The sequence below is a fragment of the Mobula birostris genome, unplaced genomic scaffold (assembly GCF_030028105.1).
Source record: "Mobula birostris isolate sMobBir1 unplaced genomic scaffold, sMobBir1.hap1 scaffold_1175, whole genome shotgun sequence".
Taxonomy (NCBI): Eukaryota; Metazoa; Chordata; class Chondrichthyes; order Myliobatiformes; family Myliobatidae; genus Mobula; species Mobula birostris.
The window spans coordinates 74501-94603 of record NW_027274216.1 but is presented as its reverse complement, the minus strand read 5'-3'; the positions used below and the strand labels follow the sequence as shown (position 1 = coordinate 94603).

General features: G+C 61.0%; 1 protein-coding gene across 1 annotated transcript in view; it reads right to left on the bottom strand.

Annotated features, from left to right (window-relative positions):
• Positions 1-20103, bottom strand: part of LOC140192353 (uncharacterized) — a gene marked incomplete at its 3' end in the record, with an annotated part of 59466 nt that overhangs the window by 27523 nt on the left and 11840 nt on the right. Inside the window, exons 6-10 of the mRNA XM_072250001.1 lie at positions 19953-19989; positions 19226-19423; positions 18746-18862; positions 15810-15889; positions 130-252 (exon numbers count right to left, since the gene is read on the bottom strand). Coding sequence (XP_072106102.1) covers positions 130-252; positions 15810-15889; positions 18746-18862; positions 19226-19423; positions 19953-19989 — 555 coding nt within the window. The remainder of the gene's footprint in view (positions 1-129; positions 253-15809; positions 15890-18745; positions 18863-19225; positions 19424-19952; positions 19990-20103) is intronic.

Here is a 20103-nt window from a genome sequence, read left to right as displayed (position 1 = left end):
AGAAATTGTGTTTAATTTACGTTCCTGAGAAAGCTGAACCTCTGATGCTGCTGCAAGTAGGTTTTACAGCTGTTAATAAAGGTGTCCATGCCTCTAACCCTTCAACGCCCACACACCTGCCTTTCTTACCCTCCAGGCTTCCATCACAGACGTCCACTGCGTTGGCATCTTCCTGTACACCTCCTCCTTGACTGTCGAAAGATCCCACATTCTCGTACCAGGTCGAGCCGGAGCCAGTGGTGACGGAGGTTCCTTCAGGAAGAAGGTAGATCCGTTCAGAATCGTCCTGGGATGGGTGGGGGGGGGGGTGTTGAGGAGGTGGTCTCCAGGGATATGTCTTCAACTCTCCACTTCCCCTAACAAAACCCTCGGCCTCAACCCAACATGCAAACATGCAAGTGCATTCTCCTGCTGTGCACACTCCCTCCCGCCACCCCATGTCACAACACTCCCTCCATCCATCGCCGCTACCCCTCCCCAGTAACATTACCTCCCTCCGAACCATACCTCTCCCGTGACAACCCCCCCCCACTTCCTCACTGCTCAGATCCTGTCGTGCATACTCCCCCCTCGCTACTGTCGTCCAGTGGAGCATCCTCGCACTTGGCTGCCCAGGTCCCTTGGCACCACCCCCATCACTCACGAAAAAGCGAGAACATGCCATGGATCAGAAATATAGATGCCCCTCCTTCTGAAAAACTACACAGAACAGAAACTAAATTCAGGCCCTATAAATACCGACACACTCCCCGGGACCCCCTGTAAATACCGACACACTCCCCGGGACCCCCTGTAAATACTGACGCACTCCCCGGGACCCCCTGTAAATACCGACACACTCCCCGGGACCCCTGTAAATACAGACGCACTCCCCGGGACCCCCTGTAAATACAGACACACTCCCCGGGACCTCTGTAAATACTGACACACACCCCGAAACCCTCTGTAAATACTGACACACTCCCCGGGACCCCCTGTAAATACTGACACACTCCCCGGGACCCCCTGTAAATACAGACACACTCCCCGGGACCCCCTGTAAATACTGACACACTCCCCGGGACCCCCTGTAAATACAGACACACTCCCCGGGACCCCCTGTAAATACTGACACACACCCCGGGACCCCCCTGTAAATACTGACACCCTGGATACAGCGAGGTATGCAGGCGAAGGTTTAGTTCACATAGACATGGGACTGTGCATGGGTGGGAGGGGATGATAGAGATGTGGATGGGCCTAGGAGAGACACTGAGGGCTGTAGGGGATGCGAAAGGTGCACAGGAGGGAGGGGATGATGGCAACAGGAAATGGGAGAGTTGGAGTGAAGGGACAGGAGGGGTGTAGGGGCAGGAAAGTTGTGGGGGAGGGAGGGGTGCAGAAGATGAGGAGGTGTGGAGAGGAGAAAGGGGTTGTGAAATGGAGAGGTGTAGGGAAGGGAGGGGGTGACAGAGACGGGGAGGGGTGTAGGGGAGGAGGGGGTGACGGAGATGGAAAGAGGTGTAGGGGAGGGTGGGAGTGATGCAGACAGGGAGGGATTGATGGAGATGGGGATGGGTGTAGGGGGGATGGGTGTAGGGTAGGGTGGGAGTGATGGAGACAGGGAGGGGTATGGGGGAGGTTAGGGTGACGTAGACAGGGATGGGTATAGGATAGGGTGAAAGTGGTGGTGACGGGGAGGCTTGTAGGGGAGGGTGGGAGTGATGCAGACAGGGAAGGATTGATATAGACGGGGATGGGTGTCGGGGAGAGGGGCCGGAGTTGACAGAGATGGGGAAGAATTTAGCGATGGGAGGGGGTGACGGAAACAGGGGGGTGTAGGGGAGGGAGGGTGATGGAGATGGAGTGGGTGTAGTGGAGGGTGGGGGTGATGGAGACGGGGAGGGGTGTAGGGGAGGGAAGAGGTGACAGAGACGGGGAGGGGTGTAGCGGAGAGAGGGGGTGATGGAGATGAGGAGGGGTGTAGGGGAGAGAGGGGGTGATGAAGACAGGGAGGGGTGTAGTGGAGGGTGGGGGTGATGGAGCCGGGGAGGGGCGTTGGGGAGGGAGGGGGTGATGGAGCCGGGGGCGGGGTGTTGGGGAGGGAGGGGGTGACGGAGACAGGGAGGGGTGTAGGGGAGGGTGGGGTGATAGAGATGGGGAGGGGTGTAGACGAGGGTGGGGGTGATGGAGACGGGGAGTAGTGTAGTAGAGGGTGGGGGTGACAGAGATGGGGAGGGGTGTAGTAGAGGGTGGGGGTGACGGAGACGGGGAGTAGTGTAGTGGAGGGTGGAGGTGATGGAGATGAGAAGTAGTGTAGGGGAAGGTGGGGGTGACGGAGCCGGGGAGGGGCGTTGGGGAGGGAGGGGGTGTTGGAGATGGGGAAGGGTGTAGGGGAGGGTGGGGGTGATGGAGATGGGGAGGGTGTAGGGGAGGGTGGGGGTGATGGAGATGGGGAAGGGTGTAGGGGAGGGTGGGGATGATGGAGATGGGGAGGGGTGTAGTGGAGGGTGGGGGTGATGGAGATGGGGAGGAGTGTAGTGGAGGGTGGGAGTGATGGAGATTGTGAGGGGTGTAGGGGAGAGTGGGGGTGACGGAGCCGGGCAGAGGCGTTGGGGAGGGAGAGGGTGATGGAGATGGGGAGGGGTGTAGTGGAGGGATGGGGGTGTCGGAGATGCAGAGGGGTGTAGGGGAGGGTGGTGGTGATGGAGATGGGGAGGAGTGTAGTGGAGGGTGGGAGTGATGGAGATTGTGAGGGGTGTAGGGGAGGGTGGGGGTGACGGAGCCGGGCAGAGGCGTTGGCGAGGGAGAGGGTGATGGAGATGGGGAGGGGTGTAGTGGAGGGATGGGGGTGTCGGAGATGCGGAGGGGTGTAGGGGAGGGTGGTGGTGATGGAGATGGGGAGGAGTGTAGTGGAGGGTGGGAGTGATGGAGATTGTGAGGGGTGTAGGGGAGGGTGGGGGTGACGCAGCTGGGCAGAGGCGTTGGGGAGGGAGAGGGTGATGGAGATGGGGAGGGGAGTAGGGGAGGGTGGGGTTGATGGAGATGGGGAGGGGTGCAGTGGAGGGTGGGTGTGATGGAGATGAGAGGGGTGTAGGGGAGGGAGGGGGTGATGGATATGGGGAGGGTTGTAGGGGAGGGAGGGGGTGACAGAGATGGAGAGGTGTGTAGGGGAGGGAGGGGGTGACGGAGACGGGGAGGGGTGTAGGGGAGGGTGGGGATGATGGAGATGGGGAGTGGTGTAGTGGACGGTGGTGGTGATGGAGACGGGGAGGGATGTAGTGTAGGGTGGGGGTGATGGAGATGGGGAGGGGTGTAGTGGTGGGATGGGGGTGTCGGAGATGTGGAGGGGTGTAGTGGAGGGTGGGGGTGATGGAGACGAGGAGTAGTGTTCGGGAGGGTGGGGGTGATGGAGATGGGGAGGGGTGTAGGGGAGGGTGCTGGTGATGGAGATGGGGAGGAGTGTAGTGGAGGGAGGAGTTGACGGAAACAGGAGGGGTGTCGTGGAGGGTGGGGGTGATGGAGACGGGGAGGGGTGTGGGGGAGGGTGTGGGTGACGGAGACGGGGAGGGGTGTAGGGGAGAGAGGGGGTGATGGAGATGGGGAGGGGTGTAGGGGAGGGAGTGGGTGATGGAGATGGGGAGGGGTGTAGTGGAGGGAGGGGGTGATGGAGATGGGGAGGGGTGTAGGGGAGGGAGTGGGTGATGGAGATGGGGAGGGGTGTAGTGGAGGGAGGGGGTGACGGAGATGGGGAGGGGTGTAGGGAAGGGAGGGGGTGACAAAGATGGGGAGGGTTGTAGGGGAGGGAGAGGGTGACGGAGATGGAAAGAAGTGTAGGGGAGGGTGGGAGTGATGCAGACAGGGAGGGATTGATATAGACGGGGATGGGTGTAGGGGAGGGGCGGGTTGACAGAGATGGGGAAGAATTTAGCGATGGGAGGGGTTGACGGAAACAGGAGGGGTGTAGTGGAGTGTGGGGATGATGGAGATGGGGAGGGGTGTGGGGGAGGGTGGGGGTGATGGAGACGGAGATGGGTGTAGGGGAGAGAGGGGGTGATGGAGATGGGGAGGGGTGTGGGGGAGAGAGGGGGAGACAGGGAGGGATGTGGGGGAGAGGGGCTGATGGAGACAGGGAGGGGTGTAGTGGAGAGTGGGGGTGATGGAGATGGGGAGGGGTTTAGTGGAGGGTGGGGGTGATGGAGATGGGGAGGGTGTAGGGGAGGGTGGGGGTGATGGAGATGGGGAAGGGTGTAGGGGAGGGTGGGGGTGATGGAGATGGGAAGTGGTGTAGTGGAGGATGGGGGTGATGGAGATGGGGAAGAGTGTAGTGGAGGGTGGGGGTGATGGAGATGGGGAGTAGTGTAGGGGTGGGGGTGATGGAGATGGGGAGGGGTGTAGGGGAAGGTGGGGGTGATGGAGACGAGGAGTAGTGTAGTGGAGGGTGGGGGTGATGGAGATGGGGAGGGGTGTATGGGAAGGTGGGGGTGATGGAGATGGGGAGGGGTGTAGGGGAGGGTGGGGGTGATGGAGATGGGCAGGAGTGTAGTGGAGGGTGGGGGTGATGGAGACGGGGAGAGGTGTAGTGGAGAGTAGGGGTGATGGAGATGGCGAGGGGTGTAGTGGAGGGTGGTGGTGATGGAGATGGGGAGGGTTGTAGTGGAGGGTGGGTGTGATGGAGATGGGAGGGGTGTAGGGGAGGGTGGGGGTGATGGAGACGGGGAGGGTGGGGGTGATGGAGATGGGGAGGGGTGTAGGGGAGCGTGGGGTTGACGGAGATGGGGAGGGGTGTAGCGGAGGGAGGGGGTGATAGAAATGGGGAGGGGTGTAGGGGAGGGTGGGGGTGATGGAGATGGGGAGGGGTGTACGGGAGGGTGGGGGTGATGGAGATGAGGAGTAGTGTAGTGGAGGGTGGGGGTGATGGAGATGGGGAGGTGTGTAGTGGAGGGTGGGCGTGATGGAGATGGGGAGGGGTGTAGGGGAGAGTGGGGGTGACGGAGCCGGGGAGGGGCGTTGGGGAGGGAGGGGGTGTTGGAGATGGGGAAGGGTGTAGGGGAGGGTGGGGGTGATGGAGATGGGGAGGGTGTAGGGGAGGGTGGGGGTGATGGAGATGGGGAAGGGTGTAGGGGAGGGTGGGGGTGATGGAGATGGGAAGTGGTGTAGTGGAGGCTGGGGGTGATGGAGATGGGGAGTAGTGTAGGGGTGGGGGTGATGGAGATGGGGAGGGGTGTATGGGAAGGTGGGGGTGATGGAGATGGGCAGGAGTGTAGTGGAGGGTGGGGGTGATGGAGACGGGGAGAGGTATACTGGAGAGTAGGGGTGATGGAGATGGGGAGGGGTGTAGTGGAGGGTGGTGGTGATGGAGATGGGGAGGGTTGTAGTGGAGGGTGGGTGTGATGGAGATGGGAGGGGTGTAGGGGAGGGTGGGGGTGATGGAGACGGGGAGGGTGGGGGTGATGGAGATGGGGAGGGGTGTAGGGGAGCGTGGGGTTGACGGAGACGGGGAGGGGTGCAGCAGAGGGTGGGGGTGATGGAGATGGGGAAGAGTGTAGTGGACGGAGGGGTTGAAGGTGACGGGGAGGGGTATAGGGCAGGGTGGGGGTGACAGAGATGGGGAGGGGTGTAGTGGAGGGTGGTGGTGATGGAAATGGGGAGGGGTGTAGCGGAGGGTGGAGGTGATGGAGATGGGGAGGGGTGTAGTGGAGGGTAGGGGTGACGGAGCCGGGGAGGGACGTTGGGGTGGCACGGGGTGATGGAGATAGGGAGGGGGGTAGGGGAGGGAGGGGGTGACGGAGATGGGGAGGGGTGTGGGGGAGAGAGGGGGAGATGGAGAGGGATGGGGGGAGGGAAGAGGTGATGGAGATGGAAAGGGGTGTAGTGGATGGTGGGGCAATGAAGATGGGGAGGGGGGTTGATGGAGATGGGGATGAGTGTAGTGGAGGGTGGGGGTGATGGAAATGGGGAGGTGGTGATGGAGATGGGGAGAGGTGTAGTGGAGGGTGGTGGTGGTGGAGATGGGGAGGGGTGTAGTGGAGGGAGGGAGTGACGGAGACGGGGAGGGGTGTAGGGGAGGGAGTGGGTGACGGAGACAGGGAGGGTTGTAGGGGAGGGTGGGGGTGATGGAGATGGGGAGGGGTGTAGGGGAGGGTGGGGGTGATGGAGATGGCGAGGGGTGTAGTGGAGGGTGGGGGTGATGGAGATGGGAGGGGGTGATGGAGATGGAGTGGGTGTAGTGGAGGGTGGGGGTGATGGAGACGGGGAGGGGTGTAGGGGAGGGAAGAGGTGACAGAGACGGGGAGGGGTGTAGCGGAGAGAGGGGGTGATGGAGATGGGGAGGGGTGTAGGGGAGAGAGGGGGTGATGAAGACAGGGAGGGGTGTAGTGGAGGGTGGGGGTGATGGAGCCGGGGAGGGGCGTTGTGGAGGGAGGGGGTGATGGAGCCGGGGGCGGGGTGTTGGGGAGGGAGGGGGTGACGGAGACAGGGAGGGGTGTAGGGGAGGGTGGGGTGATAGAGATGGGGAGGGGTGTAGAGGAGGGTGGGGGTGATGGAGACGGGGAGTAGTGTAGTAGAGGGTGGGGGTGACAGAGATGGGGAGGGGTGTAGTGGAGGGTGGGGGTGACGGAGACGGGGAGTAGTGTAGTGGAGGGTGGGGGCGACGGAGATGGGGAGGGGTGTAGTGGAGGGTGGAGGTGATGGAGACGAGAAGTAGTGTAGGCGAAGGTGGGGGTGACGGAGCCGGGGAGGGAGGGGGTGTTGGAGATGGGGAAGGGTGTAGGGGAGGGTGGGGGTGATGGAGATGGGGAGGGTGTAGGGGAGGGTGGGGGTGATGGAGATGGGGAACGGTGTAGGGGAGGGTGGGGATGATGGAGATGGGGAGGGGTGTAGTGGAGGGTGGGGGTGATGGAGATGGGGAGGAGTGTAGTGGAGGGTGGGAGTGATGGAGATTGTGAGGGGTGTAGGGGAGAGTGGGGGTGACGGAGCCGGGCAGAGGCGTTGGGGAGGGAGAGGGTGATGGAGATGGGGAGGGGTGTAGTGGAGGGATGGGGGTGTCGGAGATGCAGAGGGGTGTAGGGGAGGGTGGTGGTGATGGAGATGGGGAGGAGTGTAGTGGAGGGTGGGAGTGATGGAGATTTTGAGGGGTGTAGGGGAGGGTGGGGGTGACGGAGCCGGGCAGAGGCGTTGGCGAGGGAGAGGGTGATGGAGATGGGGAGGGGTGTAGTGGAGGGATGGGGGTGTCGGAGATGCGGAGGGGTGTAGGGGAGGGTGGTGGTGATGGAGATGGGGAGGAGTGTAGTGGAGGGTGGGAGTGATGGAGATTGTGAGGGGTGTAGGGGAGGGTGGGGGTGACGCAGCTGGGCAGAGGCGTTGGGGAGGGAGAGGGTGATGGAGATGGGGAGGGGAGTAGGGGAGGGTGGGGTTGATGGAGATGGGGAGGGGTGCAGTGGAGGGTGGGTGTGATGGAGATGAGAGGGGTGTAGGGGAGGGAGGGGGTGATGGATATGGGGAGGGTTGTAGGGGAGGGAGGGGGTGACAGAGATGGAGAGGTGTGTAGGGGAGGGAGGGGGTGACGGAGACGGGGAGGGGTGTAGGGGAGGGTGGGGATGATGGAGATGGGGAGTGGTGTAGTGGACGGTGGTGGTGATGGAGACGGGGAGGGATGTAGTGTAGGGTGGGGGTGATGGAGATGGGGAGGGGTGTAGGGGAGGGTGCTGGTGATGGAGATGGGGAGGAGTGTAGTGGAGGGAGGAGTTGACGGAAACAGGAGGGGTGTCGTGGAGGGTGGGGGTGATGGAGACGGGGAGGGGTGTAGGGGAGGGAGTGGGTGATGGAGATGGGGAGGGGTGTAGGGGAGAGAGGGGGTGATGGAGATGGGGAGGGGTGTAGGGGAGGGAGTGGGTGATGGAGATGGGGAGGGGTGTAGGGGAGCGTGGGGTTGACGGAGACGGGGAGGGGTGCAGCAGAGGGTGGGGGTGATGGAGATGGGGAAGAGTGTAGTGGACGGAGGGGTTGAAGGTGACGGGGAGGGGTATAGGGCAGGGTGGGGGTGACAGAGATGGGGAGGGGTGTAGTGGAGGGAGTGGGTGATGGAGATGGGGAGGGGTGTAGTGGAGGGAGGGGGTGATGGAGATGGGGAGGGGTGTAGGGGAGGGAGTGGGTGATGGAGATGGGGAGGGGTGTAGGGGAGAGAGGGGGTGATGGAGATGGGGAGGGGTGTAGGGGAGAGAGGGGGTGATGGAGATGGGGAGGGGTGTAGGGGAGGGAGTGGGTGATGGAAATGGGGAGGGGTGTAGTGGAGGGAGGGGGTGATGGAGATGGGGAGGGGTGTAGTGGAGGGAGGGGGTGACGGAGATGGGGAGGGGTGTAGGGAAGGGAGGGGGTGACAAAGATGGGGAGGGTTGTAGGGGAGGGAGAGGGTGACGGAGATGGAAAGAAGTGTAGGGGAGGGTGGGAGTGATGCAGACAGGGAGGGATTGATATAGACGGGGATGGGTGTAGGGGAGGGGCGGGTTGACAGAGATGGGGAAGAATTTAGCGATGGGAGGGGTTGACGGAAACAGGAGGGGTGTAGTGGAGTGTGGGGATGATGGAGATGGGGAGGGGTGTAGGGGAGCGTGGGGTTGACGGAGACGGGGAGGGGTGCAGCAGAGGGTGGGGGTGATGGAGATGGGGAAGAGTGTAGTGGACGGAGGGGTTGAAGGTGACGGGGAGGGGTATAGGGCAGGGTGGGGGTGACAGAGATGGGGAGGGGTGTAGTGGAGGGTGGTGGTGATGGAAATGGGGAGGGGTGTAGCGGAGGGTGGAGGTGATGGAGATGGGGAGGGGTGTAGTGGAGGGTAGGGGTGACGGAGCCGGGGAGGGACGTTGGGGTGGCACGGGGTGATGGAGATAGGGAGGGGGGTAGGGGAGGGAGGGGGTGACGGAGATGGGGAGGGGTGTGGGGGAGAGAGGGGGAGATGTAGAGGGATGGGGGGAGGGAAGAGGTGATGGAGATGGAAAGGGGTGTAGTGGATGGTGGGGCAATGAAGATGGGGAGGGGTGTTGATGGAGATGGGGATGAGTGTAGTGGAGGGTGGGGGTGATGGAAATGGGGAGGTGGTGATGGAGATGGGGAGAGGTGTAGTGGAGGGTGGTGGTGGTGGAGATGGGGAGGGGTGTAGTGGAGGGAGGGAGTGACGGAGACGGGGAGGGGTGTAGGGGAGGGAGTGGGTGACGGAGACAGGGAGGGTTGTAGGGGAGGGTGGGGGTGATGGAGATGGGGAGGGGTGTAGGGGAGGGTGGGGGTGATGGAGATGGGAGGGGGTGATGGAGATGGGGAAGGGTGTAGGCGAGGGTGGGGTGATGGAGATGGGAGGGGGGTGATGGAGATGGGGAGGGGGGGTGATGGAGATGGGCAGGGGTGTAGTGGAGCGTGGTGGTGATGGAGATGGGGAGGGGTGTAGTGGAGGGTGGGGGTGATGGAGAAGGGGAGGGGGGTGATGGAGATAGGGAGGGGTGTAGTGGAGGGTGGTGGTGATGGAGATGGGGAGGGGGTGATCGAGATGGGGAGGAGTGTAGTGGAGGTTGGGAGTGATGGAGATTGTGAGGGGTGTAGGGGAGGGTGGGGGTGACGGAGCCGGGCAGAGGCGTTGGGCAGGGTGGGGGTGACGCAGCTGGGCAGAGGCGTTGGGGAGGGAGAGGGTGATGGAGTTGGGGAGGGGAGTAGGGGAGGGTGGGGTTGATGGAGATGGGGAGGGGTGCAGTGGAGGGTGGGTGTGATGGAGATGAGAGGGGTGTAGGGGAGGGAGGGGGTGATGGATATGGGGAGGGTTGTAGGGGAGGGAGGGGGTGACAGAGATGGAGAGGTGTGTAGGGGAGGGAGGGGGTGACGGAGACGGGGAGGGGTGTAGGGGAGGGTGGGGATGATGGAGATGGGGAGGGGTGTAGTGTAGGGTGGGGTTGATGGAGATGAGGAGTAGTGTTCGGGAGGGTGGGGGTGATGGAGATGGGGAGGGGTGTAGGGGAGGGTGCTGGTGATGGAGATGGGGAGGAGTGTAGTGGAGGGAGGAGTTGACGGAAACAGGAGGGGTGTCGTGGAGGGTGGGGGTGATGGAGACGGGGAGGGGTGTGGGGGAGGGTGTGGGTGACGGAGACAGGGAGGGGTGTAGGGGAGAGAGGGGGTGATGGAGATGGGGAGGGGTGTAGGGGAGGGAGTGGGTGACGGAGATGGAAAGAAGTGTAGGGGAGGGTGGGAGTGATGCAGACAGGGAGGGATTGATATAGACGGGGATGGGTGTAGGGGAGGGGCGGGTTGACAGAGATGGGGAAGAATTTAGCGATGGGAGGGGTTGACGGAAACAGGAGGGGTGTAGTGGAGTGTGGGGATGATGGAGATGGGGAGGGGTGTGGGGGAGAGAGGGGGAGACAGGGAGGGATGTGGGGGAGAGAGGGGCTGATGGAGACAGGGAGGGGTGTAGTGGAGAGTGGGGGTGATGGAGATGGGGAGGGGTTTAGTGGAGGGTGGGGGTGATGGAGATGGGGAGGGTGTAGGGGAGGGTGGGGGTGATGGAGATGGGAAGTGGTGTAGTGGAGGATGGGGGTGATGGAGATGGGGAAGAGTGTAGTGGAGGGTGGGGGTGATGGAAATGGGGAGTAGTGTAGGGGTGGGGGTGATGGAGATGGGGAGGGGTGTAGGGGAAGGTGGGGGTGATGGAGACGAGGAGTAGTGTAGGGGAAGGTGGGGGTGATGGAGACGAGGAGTAGTGTAGGGGAGGGTGGGGGTGATGGAGATGGGGAGGGGTGTATGGGAAGGTGGGGGTGATGGAGATGGGGAGGGGTGTAGGGGAGGGAGGGAGTGACGGAGATGGGGAGGGGTGTAGGGGAGGGTGGGAGTGATGGAGATGGGCAGGAGTGTAGTGGAGGGTGGGGGTGATGGAGACGGGGAGAGGTGTAGTGGAGAGTAGGGGTGATGGAGATGGGGAGGGGTGTAGGGGAGGGTGGGGGTGATGGAGATGAGGAGTAGTGTAGTGGAGGGTGGGGGGTGATGGAGATGGGGAGTAGTGTAGGTGAGGGTGGGGGTGATGGAGATGGGGAGGTGTGTAGTGGAGGGTGGGCGTGATGGAGATGGGGAGGGGTGTAGGGGAGGGTGGGGGTGACGGAGCCGGGGAGGGGCGTTGGGGAGGGAGGGGGTGTTGGAGATGGGGAAAGGTGTAGGGGAGGGTGGGGGTGATGGAGATGGGGAGGGTGTAGGGGAGGGTGGGGGTGATGGAGATGGGGAGTAGTGTAGGGGTGGGGGTGATAGAGATGGGGAGGGGTGTAGGGGAAGGTGGGGGTGATGGAGACGAGGAGTAGTGTAGGGGAGGGTGGGGGTGATGGAGATGGGGAGGGGTGTATGGGAAGGTGGGGGTGATGGAGATGGGGAGGGGTGTAGGGGAGGGAGGGAGTGACGGAGATGGGGAGGGGTGTAGGGGAGGGTGGGGGTGATGGAGATGGGCAGGAGTGTAGTGGAGGGTGGGGGTGATGGAGACGGGGAGAGGTGTAGTGGAGAGTAGGGGTGATGGAGATGGGGAGGGGTGTAGTGGAGGGTGGTGGTGATGGAGATGGGGAGGGTTGTAGTGGAGGGTGGGTGTGATGGAGATGGGAGGGGTGTAGGGGAGGGTGGGGGTGATGGAGACGGGGAGGGTGGGGGTGATGGAGATGGGGAGGGGTGTAGGGGAGCGTGGGGTTGACAGAGACGGGGAGGGGTGCAGCAGAGGGTGGGGGTGATGGAGATGGGGAAGAGTGTAGTGGACGGAGGGGTTGAAGGTGACGGGGAGGGGTATAGGGCAGGGTGGGCGTGACAGAGATGGGGAGGGGTGTAGTGGAGGGTGGTGGTGATGGAAATGGGGAGGGGTGTAGTGGAGGGTGGTGGTGATGGAGATGGGGAGGGGTGTAGTGGAGGGTAGGGGTGACGGAGCCGGGGAGGGACGTTGGGGTGGCACGGGGTGATGGAGATAGGGAGGGGGGTAGGGGAGGGAGGGGGGTGACGGAGATGGGGAGGGGTGTGGGGGAGAGAGGGGGAGATGGAGAGGGATGGGGGGAGGGAAGAGGTGATGGAGATGGAAAGGGGTGTAGTGGAGGGTGGGGCAATGAAGATGGGGAGGGGGGTTGATGGAGATGGGGATGAGTGTAGTGGAGGGTGGGGGTGATGGAAATGGGGAGGTGGTGATGGAGATGGGGAGAGGTGTAGTGGAGGGTGGTGGTGGTGGAGATGGGGAGGGGTGTAGTGGAGGGAGGGAGTGACGGAGACGGGGAGGGGTGTAGGGGAGGGAGTGGGTGACGGAGACAGGGAGGGTTGTAGGGGAGGGTAGGGGTGATGGAGATGGGGAGTGGTGTAGGGGAGGGTGGGGGTGATGGAGATGGCGAGGGGTGTAGTGGAGGGTGGGGGTGATGGAGATGGGAGGGGGTGATGGAGATGGGGAAGGGTGTAGGCGAGGGTGGGGGTGATGGAGATGGGAGGGGGGTGATGGAGATGGGGAGGGGTGTAGTGGAGCGTGGTGGTGATGGAGATGGGGAGGGGTGTAGTGGAGCGTGGTGGTGATGGAGATGGGGAGGGGTGTAGTGGAGGGTGGGGGTGATGGAGAAGGGGAGGGGGGTGATGGAGATAGGGAGGGGTGTAGTGGAGGGTGGTGGTGATGGAGATGGGGAGGGGGTGATCGAGATGGGGAGGGGTGTAGAGGAGGGAGGGGATGATGGAGATGCGGAGGGGTGTAGGGGAGGGTGGGGGTCATGTAGATGGGGAGGGGTGCAGTGGAGGGTGGTGGTGATGGAGATGGCGAGGGGTGTAGTGGAGGGTGGGGGTGATGGAGATGGGAGAGGGGTGTAGGGGAGGGTGGGGGTCATGTAGATGGGGAGGGGTGTAGTGGAGGGTGGGGGTGATGAAGATGGGGAGGGGTGTAGTGGAGGGTGGGGGTGATGAAGATGGGGAGGGGTGTAGTGGAGGGTGGGGTGATGAAGATGGGGAGGGGGGTGATGGAGATGGGGAGGTGTGTAGTGGAGGGTGGTGGTGATGGAGATGGGGAGGGTTGTAGGGGAGGGTGGGGTGATGAAGATGAGGAGGGGGGTGATGGAGATGGGGAGGGGTGTAGGGGAGAGTGGGGGTGATGGAGATGGGGAGGGGTGTAGTGGAGGGTGGGGGTGATGGAGATGGGGAGGGCTGTAGTGGAGGGTGGGGGTGATGGAGATGGGGAGGGTTGTAGGGGAGGGTGGGGTGATGAAGATGGGGAGGGGGGTGATGGAAATGGGGAGGGGTGTAGTGGAGGGTGGTGGTGATGGAGATGGGGAGGATGGGTGATGGAGATGGGGAGGGGTGTAGGGGTGGGTGGGGGTGATGGAGATGGGCGGGGTGTAGTTGAGGGTGGTGGTGATGGAGATGGGGAGGGTGTAGTGGAGGGTGGTGGTGATGGAGATGGGGAGGTGTGTAGTGGAGGGTGGGGGTGGTGGAGATGGGGAGGGTTGTAGGGGAGGGTGGGGTGATGAAGATGGGGAGGGGGGTGATGGAAATGGTGAGGGGTGTAGTGGTGGGTGGTGGTGATGGAGATGGGGAGGAGGGGTGATGGAGATGGGGAGGGGTGTAGGGGAGGGTAGGGGTGATGGAGATGGGGAGGAGGGGTGATGGAGATGGGGAGGGGTGTAGGGGAGGGTGGGGGTGATGGAGATGGGGAGGGGTGTAGTGGAGGGTGGGGTGATGGAGATGGGGAGGGGTGTAGTGGAGGGTGGTGGTGACGGAGACAGGGAGGGGTGTAGTGGAGGGTGGGAGTAATGGAGATGGGGAGGTGTGTAGTGGAGGGTGGGGGTGATGGAGATGGGGAGGGTTGTAGGGGAAGGTGGGGTGATGAAGATGGGGAGGGGGGTGATGGAGATGGGGAGGGGTGTAGTGGAGGGTGGTGGTGACGGAGACAGGGAGGGGTGTAGTGGAGGGTGGGAGTGATGAAGATGGGAGGGGTTGTAGTGAGGGTGGTGGTGACGGAGACAGGAGGGTGTAGTGGAGGGTGGGGGTGATGGAGATGGGGTGCGGTGTAGTGGAGGGCGGTGGTGATGGAGATGGGAGGTGTGTAGTGGAGGGTGGGGTGATGGAGATGGGGAGGGGTGTAGGGGAGGGTGGGGTGATGAAGATGGTGAGGGGGGTGATGGAGATGGGGAGGGGTGTAGGGGAGGGTGGGGGTGATGGAGATGGAGGGGTGTAGTGGAGGGTGGTGGTGATGGAGATGGGGAGGTGTGTAGTGGAGGGTGGGGGTGATGGAGATGGGGAGGGGTGTAGGGGAGGGTGGGGGTGATGGAGATGGGGAGGGGTGTAGTGGAGGGTGGGGGTGATGGAGATGGGGAGGGGTGTAGTGGAGGGTGGTGGTGACGGAGACAGGGAGGGGTGTAGTGGAGGGTCGGGAGTAATGGAGATGGGGAGGTGTGTAGTGGAGGGTGGGGGTGATGGAGATGGGGAGGGTTGTAGGGGAAGGTGGGGTGATGAAGATGGGGAGGGGGGTGATGGAGATGGGGAGGGGTGTAGTGGAGGGTGGTGGTGACGGAGACAGGGAGGGTGTAGTGGAGGGTGGGAGTGATTGAAGATGGGGAGGGGTGTAGTGGAGGGTGGTGGTGACGGAGACAGGGAGGGGTGTAGTGGAGGGTGGGGGTGATGGAGATGGGGTGCGGTGTAGTGGAGGGCGGTGGTGATGGAGATGGGGAGGTGTGTAGTGGAGGGTGGGGGTGATGGAGATGGGGAGGGGTGTAGGGGAGGGTGGGGTGATGAAGATGGTGAGGGGGGTGATGGAGATGGGGAGGGGTGTAGGGGAGGGTGGGGGTGATGGAGATGGGAGGGGTGTAGTGGAGGGTGGTGGTGATGGAGATGGGGAGGTGTGTAGTGGAGGGTGGGGGTGATGGAGATGGGGAGGGTTGTAGGGGAGGGTGGGGTGATGAAGATGGGGAGGGGGGAGATGGGGAGGGGTGTAGTGGAGGGTGGGGTGATGGAGATGGGGAGGGGTGTAGCGGAAGGTGGTGGTGATGGAGATGGGGGAGGGTGGGGTGATGAAGATGGGGAGGGGGGTGATGGAGATGGGGAGGGCTGTAGTGGAGGGTGGGGTGATGTAGATAGGGAGGGCTGTAGTGGAGGTGGGTGTGATGGAGATGGGGAGGGGTGTAGGGGAGGGTGGGGGTGATGGAGATGGGGAGGGTTGTAGGGGAGGGTGGGTGATGAAGATGGGGAGGGGGGGGGTGATGGAAATGGGGAGGGGTGTAGTGGTGGGTGGTGGTGATGGAGACAGGGAGGGTGTAGTGGAGGGTGGGGGTGATGGAGATGGGAGGGGTGTAGGGGAGGGTGGGGGTGATGGAGATGGGGAGGGGGTGTAGTGGAGGGTGGGGGTGATGGAGATGGGGAGGGGTGTAGTGGAGGGTGGTGGTGACGGAGACAGGGAGGGGTGTAGTGGAGGGTGGGGTGATGGAGATGGGGAGGGTGTAGCGGAGGGTGGTGGTGATGGAGATGGGGAGGGTTGTAGGGGAGGGTGGGGTGATGAAGATGGGGAGGGGGGTGATGGAGATGGGGAGGGCTGCAGTGGAGGGTGGGGTGATGGAGATGGGGAGGGGTGTAGGGGAGGGTGGGGTGATGGAGATGGGGAGGGGGGTGATGGAAATGGGGAGGGCTGTAGTGGAGGGTGGTGGTGATGGAGATGGGGAGGTGGGGTGAAGGTGACGGGGAGGGGTGTAGGGGAGGGTTGGAGTGAAGGTGACGGGGAGGGGTGTAGGGAAGGATGGGGTTGAAGGTGACGGGGAGGGGTGTGCATAGGGATGGCGTGAAGGAGATGTGGAAGCTGTTTTCCTTTTTAACTCACTGTGACGGGTTCTTAGACTCCTGCTTCCATTCTTGGGATTCTCCTGGTTTTCTTGATAGCCGTTCCTCCGGAAGAAACTGCTGCGGAGTGAGAGTGTGCAGGGATTGTTAGTACGGTACGCATGGTCGGAATGGCGTGTCCGTGGGGTTCTAGAGAGGGAGTGTCGAATGGGAGAGCGGTGAGAGAGACAGGGAGACAGGGAGAGAGAGATGATGGGACAGAGGGAGGGTGAAGGAGAGACAGAGGATGCAAATGAGTGGGTGAGAGCAGGAGAGGGGATAAAGAAAAAGTGAGTGTGTGACAGAGGGTGAAAAAGAGAGAGAAGCTGCAAATGTGGGAGAGAAAGAGGAGGAGAGGGGTAGAGGAAGGGACAGTAAGTGAGAGAGGGAATGGGAGGCAACAGAGAGAGAGACACAAAGACAGAGAAAGGCAGCGAGAGAGAGAATGAGAGGGGAAGAGAGGGGGAGGGGAGAGTGAGGGGGAGAGGGGGAGAGAGGGAGGGGGAGAGAGATGAGAGGGGGAGTGGTGAGGACAGCGAGGGAGATGGGGGAGGGGGAGAGTGGGGAGAGATGAAAAGGGGGAGTGGTAAGGACAGAGAGGGAGATGAGGGGGAGGGGAGAGGGGGGAGGGGAGTGGGGGAGAGGGGGAGAGGGGGAGAGAGAGAGAGGGGAGAGAGATGAGAGGAGGAGTGGTGAGGACAGCGAGGGAGATGGGGAGAGGGGGAGGGGGAGAGGGGAGAGGGGGAGTGGTGAGGATAGAGATGGAGATGAGGGAGGGGAGGAGGGAGAGGATGAGAGGGGGAGTGGTGAGGACAGAGAGGGAGAGGGGGAGGGGGAGAGAGGGGAGAGGGGAGAGAGATGAGGGGGAAGTGGTGAGGACAGAGAGGGAGATGGGGGAGGGGGAGAGGGGAGAGAGATGAGAGGGGGAGTGGTGAGGGCAGAGAGGGAGATGGAGGAGGGGGAGAGGGGGGAGAGGGGAGAGAATTGGGGGGAGTGGTGAGGAGAGAGGATTAGAGAGGGGAGAGAGGGGGAGAGAGGAAGAGAGGGAGGAGAGGGGGTGGGAGAGGGAAGAGAGCAGAGAGAGGGTTGGGAGAGGAAGAGGAAGAAGGCTGCTGAAGCAGAGTGTGCCAAACACCTTCACTGCTGTGACTCCATTTACGTGTTGGCTGAGTTCCGTGTCTTCTACAACACCCCCCAGGGCCCTGCCATTCAATGTAACAATCCAATCCTGCTTTGTCTTCCCAAAGAGTCAAATTTAACTCTCTACACTGGATAGTGGATGTGGGGATTGGGGTAATTGGGATGGTGGATGTGGGGATTGGGTATTTGGGATGACGGATGTGGGGATTGGGGTAATTGGGATGGTGTATGTGGGGATTGGGTATTTGGGATGGCGGATGTGGGGATTCAGGTAATTGGGATGGTGGATGTGGGGGATTGGGGTATTTGGGATGGTGGATGTGGGGATTGGGGTATTTGGGATGACGGATATGGGGATTGGGGTAATTGGGATGGTGGATGTGGGGATTGGGGTATTTGGGATGACGGATGTGGGGATTGGGGTATTTGGGATGGTGGATGTGGGGATTGGGTAATTGGGATGGTGGATGTGGGGATTGGGTATTTGGGATGACGGACGTGGGGATTGGGGTATTTGGGATTGGGGTAATTGGGATGGTGGATGTGGGGATTGGGGTATTTGGGATGGTGGATGTGGGGATTGGGGTATTTGGGATGACGGATGTGGGGATTGGGGTAATTGGGATGGTGGATGTGGTGATTGGGGTATTTGGGATGGTGGATGTGGGGATTGGGGTATTTGGGATGACGGATGTGGGGATTGGGGTAATTGGGATGGTGGCTGTGGGGATTGGGGTATTTGGGATGACGGATGTGGGGATTGGGGTATTTGGGATGACGGATGTGGGGATTGGGGTAATTGGGATGGTGGATGTGGGGGATTGGGGTATTTGGGATGGTGGATGTGGGGATTGGGGTGATTGGGATGGTGGATGTGGGATTGGGGTAATTGGGATGGCGGGTGTTTTGATTGGGGTAATTGGGATGGTGGATTTGGGGATTGGGGTATTTGGGATGGTGGAAGTGGGGATTGGGGTAATTGGGATGGTGGATGTGAGGATTGGGGTAATTGGGATGGTGGATGTGGGGATTGGGGGTATTTGGGATGGTGGATGTGAGGATTGGGGTAATTGGGATGGTGGATGTGGGGATTGGGGTATTTGGGATGGTGGATGTGGGGATTGGGGTAATTGGGATGGTGGATGTGGGGATTGGGTATTTGGGATGGTGGATGTTGGGATTGGGGTGATTGGGATGGTGGATGTGGGGATTGGGGTGATTGAGATGGTGGATGTGGGGGATTGGGGTAATTGGGATGGCGGGTGTTTTGATTGGGGTAATTGGGATGGTGGATTTGGGGATTGGGGTATTTGGGATGGTGGAAGTGGGGATTGGGGTAATTGGGATGGTGGATGTGAGGATTGGGGTAATTGGGATGGTGGATGTGGGGATTGGGGTATTTGGGATGGTGGATGTGAGGATTGGGGTAATTGGGATGGTGGATGTGGGGATTGGGTATTTGGGATGGTGGATGTGGGGATTGGGGTAATTGGGATGGGTGGATGTGGGGATTGGGGTATTGGGATGGTGGATGTGGGGAATGTGGTATTTGGGATGGTGTATGTGGGGATTGAGGTTTTGGGATGACTGATGTGGGGATTGGGGTATTTGGGATTGGGGTAATTGGGATGGTGGATGTGGGGATTGGCGTATTTGGGATGGTGGATGTGGGGGATTGGGGTATTTGGATGGTGGATGTGGGGAATGGGGTATTTGGGATGGTGTATGTGGGGATTGGGGTATTTGGGATGACGGATGTGGGGATTGTGGTATTGGGATTGGGGTATTTGGGATGGCGGATGTGGGGATTGGGGTGATTGGGATGGTGGATGTGGTGATTGGGGTATTTGGGATGGTGGATGTGGGGAATGGGGTAATTGGGATGGCGGATGTGGGGATTGGGGTATTTGGGATGGTGGATGTGGGGATTGGGGTATTTGGATGGTGTATGTGGGGATTGGGGTATTTGGGATGGTGGATGTGGGGATTGGGGTATTTGGGATGGTGGATGTGGGGATTGGGGTGATTGGGGATGGTGGATGTGGGGATTGGGGTAATTGGGATGGCGGGTGTTTGGATTGGGGTAATTCGGATGGTGGATTTGGGGATTGGGGTATTTGGGATGGTGGAAGTGGGGATTGGGGTAATTGGGATGGTGGATGTGAGGATTGGGGTAATTGGGATGGTGGATGTGGGGATTGGGGTATTTGGGATGGTGGATGTGAGGATTGGGGTAATTGGAATGATGGATGTGGGGATTGGGGTATTTGGGATGACGGATGTGGGGATTGGGGTATTTGGGATTGGGGTAATTGGGATGGTGGATGTGGGGATTGGGGTATTTGGGATGACGGATGTGGGGATTGGGGTATTTGGGATTGGGGTAATTGGGATGGTGGATGTGGGGATTGGGGTAATTGGGATGGTGGATGTGGGGATTGGGGTATTTGGGATGGGGGATGTGGGGATTGGGGTATTTGGGATGGTGGGTGTGGGGATTGGAGTATTTGGGATTGGGGTAATTGGGATGGTGGATGTGGGGATTGGGGTATTTGGGATGGCGGATGTGGGGATTGGGGTATTTGGGATTGGGGTAATTGGGATGATGGATGTGGGGATTGGGGTATTTGGGATGACGGATGTGGGGTTTGGGGTATTTGGGATAGTGTATGTGGGGATTGGGGTATTTGGGATGGTGGATGTGGAGATTGGGGTAATTGGGATGGCGGATGTAGGGATTGGGGTATTTGGGATGGCGGATGTGGGGATTGGGGTAATTGGGATGGTGGATGTGGGGATTGGGGAAATTGGGATGGCGGCTGTAGGGATTGGGGTAATTGGGATGGTGGATGTGGGGATTGGGGTAATTGGGATGGCGGGATGTGGGGATTGGGGTATTTGGGATGGTGGAAGTGGGGATTGGGGTAATTGGGACACCAGTCAATTTTGGACGGGGCACACTGGCTCTCACAGTTCAACTTTCTCTGCCTGCTTACCTGATTACCGAGCAATCCTCGTGTGATGTGCTGCTCGCTGCCTCTCTGTCGGAAAAACAAAAGTAGTTATTTCCCTGTTATTCCACCCTGCTCCTAAGAAGAATTCCACCCCATCTGTTGCCCCGGCTCCATTAATTCCTGGTGGAAAAGAGAGGAAGC